General features: G+C 39.4%; 1 protein-coding gene across 1 annotated transcript in view; it reads right to left on the bottom strand.

Annotated features, from left to right (window-relative positions):
- Positions 1 to 9,315, bottom strand: part of LOC142939164 (protein MTSS 1-like) — a 41,979-nt gene extending 32,664 nt beyond the window's left edge. Inside the window, exons 1-2 of the mRNA XM_076082384.1 lie at positions 9,244 to 9,315; positions 564 to 625 (exon numbers count right to left, since the gene is read on the bottom strand). Of these exons, the coding sequence (XP_075938499.1) occupies positions 564 to 625; positions 9,244 to 9,315 (134 nt within the window). The remainder of the gene's footprint in view (positions 1 to 563; positions 626 to 9,243) is intronic.
- Between the last annotated feature and the right edge of the window lie 2,052 nt (positions 9,316 to 11,367).

Raw genomic sequence — 11,367 nt, forward strand, 5'->3', positions numbered from 1 at the left:
TGTGTGTGTGTGTGTGTGTGTGTGTTCATATTTGCTGTGAACACATTTCCATGTTAACAGTTTGCTTATTGGAGTGATAAACATCACTGCTGGAGATTTGGTTTTGTCTCTTTCCTTTCGTCATTGAAAACCAAAATATAAACTTTGTGCGATGGTCTATGATTGTACATGAGGTTACACATGCAGGATTAATAATAACTGTGTTAACAGCGGTAGACTGAGATTAACACACCGCAATTTAATGAAACACATTTACATAGTTGGCAACACAAACAAAGATTGGCTACAAAAACAGAAAAACTAGGGCTGAAAACAATTCTTGGAGAAATACAAATTCAGCAGCACTACAGAAAACCAAAGCAAATACACACAAAAACCGACCAATACGTCAAAAAGAAGCTGACAATGTTTATTTACATTTTAACATTTAACATTGGGGTTGTGTGATTTTGATACTATTGGAGATAGATTGGCCATTAACTCATGCAGTACTTATTTTATTGCGCGTTGTCAAAGCGGTGAAGATCTCCGCTTGCTCGTGTTTGGTGGATAACTTGCATTACCTGAGCTGTGACTGCAGCTTGCTGGCCTTGCTGATGAAGTCGTCCCAGACAGGATAACTGCCCTGAGGAGAAAAAGAGAAGATACGTTAATTTACATCAAAACAACGTCTTCCTTAACAGCTCGAATCACACAGGGAGATGTGCAAACGTACAAACATGGAGTCTTAATCGTATTATTGTGAAAGTTTTGCTATAATTTTAAGCAGTTGCTTGAACCAAAAACCTGATTATGTTGGTAAAAACCCTTTAATACGGTCATGCATCAGGTCAGCCTATCACTGGCAGTTATGGGGCTTAAACCAATCATCTATAATATAATTATTTGTTTACAGAAACCTGCTTTTCTTTTCACAATCATTTACGTTAAATTACAGAGTTCGCTTATGTAAAATACATTCTGGCTTGACCAAAGCACATAAATCCTGAGCATCGGATGCAGCAACGAGCCAACAGACAACAAGGAGACGGATCAATACGCCGATCCATACGCCCCCGCCCACCCCCAGCATGTCCACAGGAAGCCAAACACCCCCCCCCCCCCCCCCACCAGGACATGCAAATGCAGTGCGAGTCCACAGACTGGGTTTAACATGAGACGGACACGAAGGCGCTGCAGTGCGGTGGTGTACGTGTGTTCAGAAAGCTGCATGGAGGGAAACACAAAGACAGAAGAAACTGAGGGTGCGCTTCTAATGTCAGTGGGAGTCCCCAGATGTTTTCAGGGGCGGGTGGGGCTTCCTTTTTTCAATACTGCAGTGAAGCATCTGAGGCATCTTTTAACTCAGTGGATTCGGTAGCGTGGACTTTACACCCATGTTCGAAAAACACTACAAGAACCCTAGACTCAAAACACACTTTTGATACACATATAAGATACTTAAATACAGGATTTCTTCACAATAAAGTTGTTTTCTTGTAAATTTCTTGCTTTATGAACCTCCCTCCCCGGCTCTATTTTTAGATTCTACCTACAGAGCTCCTAATCCTCCGTCCTGCAGAGGACGGTGGATTTCGTCGGTCATTTCTTCTTCGTGCTACGAGCCGATTTCTTCAGGAGTTCAACACACACGTGGTGTTTGAGTATTGTGAGACAGACTTCATCTGCTCCTCTAGAAAGCTGCACTCTGTGGGCGTCGCCCTTTGTCACCGTCATCACCATCATCGTCATCCCTCTCTAACGCGGTGCAGGCCCAGGCTGAGCTGAGCCGAGCCGAGCCGAGCTGAGCATGGATCATCAGCCTTGATCGGTTTTGTGAGTGCGATGCCCGGCGTCATCGCCTCGCTACCGTTGCTATGGTTACGCTGCTGGTGGGGGGTGAGGAGGGTCACATGTGCACATGCATCCACACCCAAACATGTTTCTCTTTCACGTTCAACACAAATGTATTATTATTTGTAATTCTCTTATATATAAGCTCTCTCTCTCTCTCTCTCTCTCTCTCTCTCTCTCTCTCTCTCTCTCTCTCTCTCTCTCTCTCTCTCTCTCTCTCTCTCTCTCTCTCTCTCTCTCTCTCTCTCTCTCTCTCTCTCTCTCTCTCTCTCTCTCTCTCTCTCTCTCTCTCTCTCTCTCTCTCTCTCTCTCTCTCTCTCTCATATCAATCAGTCACTGAGGACATAAATTGTCACCGTGGCAACAACCGGAGGCGGCGGCAGCCTGCCGGTCCTCCAGGAATCCTTCCTCTGTTTGTTTGGCTCTGTGAGCGACTGCACAGGCTTTAACACGGGAAGAGATAACGTGAGATAATAACGAAAATCGGATTCCTTTAAACTTCAGTGTGTGAGTGTGTGTGTGTGTGTGTGTGTGTGTGTGGCGTTGAAAGAAAAGAAAAAGGCCTGAAGGAAACGACTGAATATTAATTTCCCTCCTGTGAGGCTTTCCAAGCATCTACCTGCTCTAAAGGTCTCCGGGTGGATCAGACTGAGATGTTTAGTCCTAAATATCTAGAACATAATGGGGCACATCTTTGTGGATTTGTCACTGGAGGAATGTCAGGCAGGTGGATGAATAGAATTTGATATATTTGATATATTGGGAAATGTGCTGATTTGTTTTCTTGCTGCAAGTTATATATATATATATATATATATATATATATATATATATATATATATATATATATATATATATATATATATATATATATATATATATATATATATATATATATATATATATATATATATATATATATATATATATATATATATATATATATATATATATATATATATATATATATATATATATATATATATATAGATATATAGAGCTTAGCATAAAGACACACAAACCCCCATAAAACAGCGCATTTTGGATTTTGTTCCCTTTGGACAGAGCCGGGCTAGCTGTTTTCCCCGTCTCCAGTCTTTATGCTAAGCTAAGCTAACTGACTGCTGAGTGTAGCTTCAAATTGAACTTACAGACATCACAGTGGTGTCGGTATTACATTTATTGAACCTAATTAGTGAGTAGCCAATTCATTATATTCTAAATAAATTAGCTGTATTAAAATGTTATGATATTCAAATTGTAGTATAATTGATGAATATTATTTTATTGCCTGTAGATCAACGTCCCACTTAAGCAGACAAGCTGTGCCTCACACAGGACGAGGTGTGTGAGAGTCTCACGTCCTCACATGAACATGTTGGCAGAGTTTGGACTATTTCACAAACCCATGATTGTGTGAGTGAATGATTGTTGTATTCGTGCCCTCAACAGTGAACTCCACCTCTTAACATCAGACAGACTGCACACATCAGACAGTGAAAACACATCGGAGCGAGTCGAAGCCAATAAACATGCCCACAAAAAACAGAAAAACAGAAGTGACCCATTCGGACGAAGCCAGCGCGGCAGCTCTGTCCGTGAGGTTTCCAAGACGACACCGATACGCAGCAGCCAGCCGGGAAGAAAGAGAGAGTAGGATTATTTTAGCTCAGAGGTGATTAAGACGACGGCTCAGTCTGAGATAAATGGTGATTAGCATTCAGCTAATACGCTCAGAGGCATGACTGTAAAACACACAGAGTCACAGCTGGGTCCTGAACCGAAGGTTAAACGGTTTTCTTTTTAAAGTTAGCGTCACAGCGGGATTCACACACGTTTCACACACTTCACTTCAATGCGCGCTGCTTCCTGTCTGTCTGACGCTCACAGGAAGACCTGCAAGTCGGTTTTTGTCCCAAGCTGCGTCACATCCACCAATTCTTTATCTACAAATTCACTTTTAGCTGAAAAGCTGCTCCTTTTGAACGAGATACAAATGAGCGCATTTTGAATAGCAGTGAATATCTCAGAAAATAACATTGCAATCAATCTCATGTCAGCTCATCCATCCACACGTTATCTGGGCTCAACCTCCCGGTACCAACTGAACCAGTTATACATTTCTTTGGATGCATGAAAGATATTTGCAAAGATATCCGTGCAAACCCTTCACAAACACCGCAGATGTCAGAATTGGTGCAGCCCTCGTGGCTGTGTGAAATATGTGGAAAGTAGAATGTGAGCTTTATCTCCCAAGTGCATCCATCAACGAGTAAACCAATCTCTGGCTCCAGATTCTCTTCCTGTGGTCCAATCACACGCTCCGTTACAAGACTGACTGCATCAAACATTGATGATGTTAACTTTCTACTCACCAGCAACAAAAGAGTCACTCGATGTATTCACAGATGTTCCAAACCTTCAGTTCAGTTTCTATTCAACGAGGAGTAAAACAGAACGTAAGGCAGATGTGAAGCGGCTCTCAGTAGAAGACGACGGTTCTCCTCCGGGGGGGGAGAACATGCAGATCGGTTCCACTTAAACGGATCGACAGTAAAATGTGGAGGATTTAACCAGCAGCACAGCGATGTGTGGATGATGAACAGCACACAGACACGCTCACATTTACACAGAGCACACACACGACACGGCGACTGCAGGTGAAGCCGAGCTGCAGGTGAGGAAATGAAAATGATACAAAATAAAAGAGATTTAAGGTCATTTTACAGGTTTCTAGCAACCTGTAAAATTCTATACAATCCTCTGATTGTATAGAAGTCTATGAGAAAATGACTCTACTTCTCTCTTGATTTATTACCTCAGTAAACATTGTAAACATGAGTTTATGGTCTCAATCTCTAGTTTCAAGTCTTCTTCAATACAGCATGATGTTCATTTAGTACATTATGGTCCATTTAGAGTCACACAGACCATAAAGCAGGGGATGCTTTAGGGCGGGGCTACACGGTGATTGACAGGTCTCTATCGCTACCAGATATGGTCACTTTCATTCACTGGTTGCAAAAAAACAAGATGGCGATGGCCAGAACACCAAACTCGAGGCTTCAAAACAATAGTCCACAAATGAATGATGACGTTCATGACGACTACGTCCACTTCTGATACACAGTCTTTGGGTTTAAGTGGACATTTGTGCCAAATTTGATGTTTGATTTGAGAGATTATATGTTCTTCACGAGAATGGGACAGACATAATGCTTTAAACAGTCCACCTTTAGTGTTGCATATGGCGTTTATCCATCCGTTTGTTATACAAAGTGGAAACGAGGAGGAACTTAGTACCAGGTTCTTACATGTTTTGAGAAGCCCCGTGTTACAAGTTGTTAAGTTCCTGCAGTGGAAATGTGCCATTAATCTTTTACCTTATTATTAATGACAAACTTCACTTCATTAACCCAGCGGTTATGATGTGTCCTCATTGTTTATCTCTATAGTCATGAGGATCAGAACCTGCATGTAGAAGACAATTGGAAGCAGCAGACTGGCGTCTCCTCTCTCCACCTACACATGTTCATGTTAACAAGTGAAGACCTGCATCTGACTGTCTGACGGTCACCTGGATGAATTAAACATCAGGCTGGGAGGTGTGCATTTCACATTATACAGTCTGCCATCAAAGAGGGAAATAAGAATTACATTTATTTTTGTTCAGTGAGCCTCACTGTTGTTCCTTCATCACCATCAACACACACACTGTAGTTTATTTTGACTCAATCCCATAAACCCTCCTGCTGCCACAAATACTCACTAGAGCACCAAATGTGGATTCATCCGCCACAGAAAGTAGTCCCCAACAAAGGCACTATTTCCTCCTGTTTTTTTGTTTGAGTAAAAGATCGGAAAGACTCGTCTTTAGTAAGAATAAATGGGTTTGGGAGACAGGAAGTCAAAAAGTGTTGAGAGACCAACATGGTGACATTGTAAGTTTTTGCAAAAACGCACAGTGACACGTGCTTAACGTTGTGAAACGATTGGTTAGAAAAAAAAGATCATGGTTTGTGTTAAATGATAGCGTAAATAAAGAACGACGACTTTCTTACGTAAAAGCTACGTTACAAACGTAAGGTACGTACGGGACACAAACAGCGGTCTCCTGGGTGAAAGTCCTGCTTGTTTGACCCGAACACCACTAAGTGGACTTTCTCGCTCATTAAACTCGGTATTAATCAAACCACGTAACTTTCAATAATGCTCAATATATTTTATATATATGACAACATTTTCTGTTGTTGATGAACACGTTTCTAGTCTTTTCATGGGATTAGTTGACAATAAAAAAACAAGCCTTATATTCTTGAAGAACAAGCCTTCGTTCTGCTACATTTAACTGACAGCTACAGTTAATTGTGACGAGCTCATGGAATGTGAGGCATTGTTTCAGAACAAACAGAATAGAAGTAGTTCAAATGAGCTGCTTGTGGACCAGCAGTGAGTTGCTCTTTTAATATGGTCATCGTTTTATGAATAAAACATTAGAAGCATCTCTCTGTTCACATTCATGATGCAGCAGATTAGAGATGCAGGTGTGAATCCTAACATGCACATCAAGAAAAACTAAATTAAGAACAAGTGTGGTAGCATTCGATTCCTTTTTGGCATCAACGTGCATCTTTAAGAGGCGGAGCTCGTTACAGTGTTTTTCACCTCGCAAGAGGATGAAGAGATGAAAACTAAACGTCAATGAAACAGACGCACGAGAGACGAAAGACTCACTTGAGGAGATGCAGAGAAAGGACGGGAGAGAGGGGGGAGAGAAAAGGGAGGTGGAGGAGGAGATGAAGGGCAACGAGGGAGGACACAAAGGACGAGGAAGGAGAGGAGGAAGAAGAGGAAACGAAAGCAAACTGAAAGAGAAAAACAATGCACAAAACAGTAACAAGGAAGGATGTCGAAGGATGCTGAAATAAGAAAGGAAATGAGGGAGAAGGAGAAGGAGGAAAGGGAGGATATATATATATTATATATATACATACACATATATACATATATATATACATACATATATATACATACATATATATATATATACATATATACACACATATACACATATACATACATATATACACACATATATATATATACACACATATATGTATATATATATATACATACATATACACATATACATACATATATACACACATATATATATATACACACATATATGTATATATATATATATACACACACGTATATATATACGTATATATATATATATATATGTATATATATATACATATATATATATATACATACACACACATGTATATATATATATATATATACATGTGTGTGTACATATATATATATATACATACACACACACACACATGTATATATATATATATATATATATATATACATATATATATATATATATATATATATATATATATATACATATATATATATATATATATATATATATACATATAAGGATCAAATATGTTGTACTTAACAACTTAATTGAATCAAGAAAACGTCCATTGATCAATATGTATTGATTTAAAGACATAACGCTAATAGATTTAATAATGGTCTTTTATGTCATTTAGGATTAAAAATCATCAGTTAATCTGCCAGTTAGAGTCGTTAATAGCTCATAGCAGTAAGATGCTGGATCTGACATCACGTTATCTTATCATTCATCAGCTCATTTACGACACACAGGAACAACAACTCGCTACCTGATCCGTTCATCCTGGCTGATCGCTACTGAGCATGTGCAAACTAGTCCTACACACCTGTAGTCTCTATTAAAACGACTGATGGAAAGATAAAGAGAATATTTAAATTATAACACAAATACTCCATTGATGACCATAAATCATAAAGTAAAAGGATTTTAAAAGGACATTTAGATTTAAACTGACTTCGGAACAGTGCTAAAAAAAAAGTTAGTCTGTATGTTTTTATATGTATTATTTTTTTTTTAAACACACTGGAATCAGTTTGCTACTTGCCGATACCAGGAGAGAAGCCGCTGCTTCATGTGTTAAAGCTGCATTCTCTCTAGTGTCCACCAGGGGGCGACTCCTCTGGTTGTATAGAAGTCTATGAGAAAATGACTCTACTTCTCTCTTGATTTATTACCTCAGTAAACATTGTAAACATGAGTTTATGGTCTCAATCTCTAGTTTCAAGTCTTCTTCAATACAGCATGATGTTCATTTAGTACATTATGGTCCATTTAGAGTCAAACAGACCATAAAGCAGGGGATGCTTTAGGGCGGGGCCACACAGTGATTGACAGGTCTCTACCAGAGACGTATATGGCGTCTCTACGTCACTCCTCCTCAGTCCACATATGGTAATTTCTGTTCACTGGTTGCAAATAAAACAAGATTGCGTCAGCGACATCGCCAAACTCGAGGCTTCATAACATCAGTCCACAAACCAATGGGTGACGTCACGATGACTACGTCCACTTCCTGTATACAGTCTGTGGCCGATACGCAGGTTCAGGAACCGTCATCTCGACTAATCGTAAAGTCAGAATGGTGCAATTTTTTGGGGGGGAATTCACAACTTCCAAAGTGACATCTTTCCAACGCTTGTTTTGTTCGAACCGACAATTCAAAACATTTTGTTTACGATCATCATACGAGACAAAGAAAAGCAGCAAATCCTCATAATTTAGAACGAGGTTGTGTTTTCTGTTGGTCGACTGATCCTTTCAGCTCGAATTCAGCACTTTTCTTTGGAGATTAGCATGTTTTGCAGAGCACGTTTCTGGGTTACAGGTTCCCCCGTTCATCAGATCATCCTATAATCAGGTTGTTGATATGAAATGGTATTTTTAAGAATAAAAAGGGAAATAAATGTTGACATTCAACATTACTTTTTAAAAGTACCAAATTACAAACTGAGTAAACTGTTGATTTCCAAAATGTATAAATGTGGTTTTGGAGCTGACCTTCTCATCTAAAAAGGTAGAGTTAGGATTTGTATTGTTTTTTAACATTAGCATGTTTTACAGAGCAGATTTTTCTGGGTTACAAGTGCCCTGTTTATCAGATTATCCTTTAATCAGATTGTGATGAACAGCCCTCTCATAAATAATAAAAACCCATTGTGTGTAAATGTGAGTAGCCTGTAGCTTGAAAATGGGTTTACATGCATTTTTTTTGGGAGAAAGCTGCAGGCGTTCACATTGTGAAAATGAAGGCACCGGAGCCTGAACACACCCACTTTACTCCTTCCTCCTTCCTCCCCCCTCCTCCTCTCTTGGATAATTAGCAAATTAATTATAAAGACAACAACCTGGAAATCTCAGATAAAAAAAAAAAATGTGCTCTCTTTGTTTTGATGCAACAGGATGAGCAGAGGGAACATTTCACGTGACACTGATTATTTAAAACATATATATTGATTCCTTGATGCTACCTTCATGTCTCCTATGACAGTCTGGAAAAGCCCCCCCAGCGCGCTGCACTCCCTCTCCATCACCGTCTCCATCTTCAGCTGTGTCCACGGAAAATATCACAAAACACTCTCTCACTCAGAGCTTCTGCAGTCCATAAATGAAGCAATTAAAGAGAGGAAAGGGGGGGCGGCGGCTCGGTGTCAATGGAAAAGGCTCAGAGTCGCTCTGCAGGGTTTCCCCGGCTGAAGGAGACCAGAACACGGACACGAGCAGCAGCAGCAGAGCCGGCGATTAGTTCCCAATCGGGGCAGATAGATCCCATGTCCGCGGGAGGAGACGCATGTTGGAGCGGAGAGAAAATTGCAGGAAACGGCCAACGACGCCGCCGGAGAGGATCAACTTCACACGGAGAGCTGCTCCACTGAGCTCTGGCTGCTCGGGAACGCGCCGGGAGGGAGACGTGGACGCGCGTCCGCTTGGCCCCGCCCTCAGCTGAGGAAGCGTTTTGTTAATGGCAAAAGAGAGGGTGACATGAAATACAATAACGTTATGGACATATGAAGGAATCTACATGACCTACAAATAAAAACGGTAAAATATATAAGATGGAGAAATAAAATATAAGAAATATCAGTAATATCAGGAAAGAAGGAAACATTAAGAAGACCACACATGTTTTAGAATTAATACATCATCATTAAATAATCAAAAATAAAATAAAACTTATAACTATTAAGTATCAAACAAAGGACCAAAACTATATTTACAGATACGTTAATATTTTGTCTTATCTTTTGTCTTTCTTGTCTTATTTTCTTACTTTCTTTAAGTGCCAATAGAAATATAGATATATTTAAAAGATAAATATAATTGAAAAAATAAAATAATATACATGCAATGGAATATAATTCAAGCATTGATCTGTAAAATGGTATTTTTAGGAATGAAAGGGAAAATAAAAGCCTAACCGCCTTGTTGACAATACTTTTTAAAAGTAATTACAAACTGAGTAAAACTGTTAATGTTGTCCAAAATGTGTAAATAGGGTTTTGGAGCTGAACTCTTCAATGATCTAAAAAAGTAAAGTTAGGATTTTTTTTCAGGATATTTCATATTTTTATATTTTCTTAGGATTTTAGAAGCAGGATTCAACATCTTCAATTAGTGGAATGAAGATGGTGATTTCTACCTGTTGGCTGAAAGTCCTCGCTTCCCAGTTTAGAAACCACTGCAGGACATAAAAGGCCTTCACAACGTGGTTTCATAGCATCACCGGACTGTCTGATAGTCTGCACTGACAGACTCAGATATTTAAAACTGCATCGCCACCTAGCGAGTATTTCACTGAACTGTTCGGGAAACATCGATATCAAGTTGAAGAGGAGACATCAGGAGGACGGGAAGAAGACAACAAAGAAGAGAAATACCAACCAGGAGAGGTGACAGATATTCTGTGGACCTTTAGACAGGACGCACTTTAAGCAACCACACATGTTAAAGGTCAAAACTGTGCTGCGAGGACGCTCACTCATCTGTCTGTCACGTGGTTTGCTTTCCAGAGTAACACACATGTATACGAGCGTCAACATTCACGAGCCTCAACATGACATGTACTTCTGAGGTTTCCCATGGAGAGGTTATGCATCTCTTTGTAGTTGTTTTGTGTCTCTTTTTGGTTGTTTTGCATCTTTTTTTTATTAGTTTATTGTTCTTTTTGTAGTCGTTTTGTGTCTCTTTTTTTAACGTTCGTATCTTTTTTGTTTGTTTTGTTTGTTTCGTATATCTTTGCGCTCATTTTGCGTCACTTTGGCTGTTTTGTGTCTCTTTTTCTTTGCTTTGTATCTCTTTGTAGTCGTTTAGCTTTTCTTTGTGGTTGTTTTACATTTGTTTGTAGTCGTTTTGTGTCTCTTGTGACTGTTTTGCAATTACATTTTTTTTTCCATATCTTCGTAGTTGTTTTGAATGTTGTTTTTTTGGTTGTTTTGCTTTTCTCTGTGGTCAATTTGTGTCTCTTTTACTTCCCAACAATAAATGTTATTAGCAGTATGTATGTTAGCAGTAGCTTCGGCCCAGTCGCCCGTTCGGTAATCCCTCTCATTGCTGACGTTCATGTCAGTTGGAGGACACCTAGTGGTAAAACATAG

Source organism: Anarhichas minor, unplaced genomic scaffold (genome assembly GCF_050575085.1).
Source record: "Anarhichas minor isolate MPS153535 unplaced genomic scaffold, ASM5057508v1 ptg000094l, whole genome shotgun sequence".
In the NCBI taxonomy this organism is placed as follows: domain Eukaryota; kingdom Metazoa; phylum Chordata; class Actinopteri; order Perciformes; family Anarhichadidae; genus Anarhichas; species Anarhichas minor.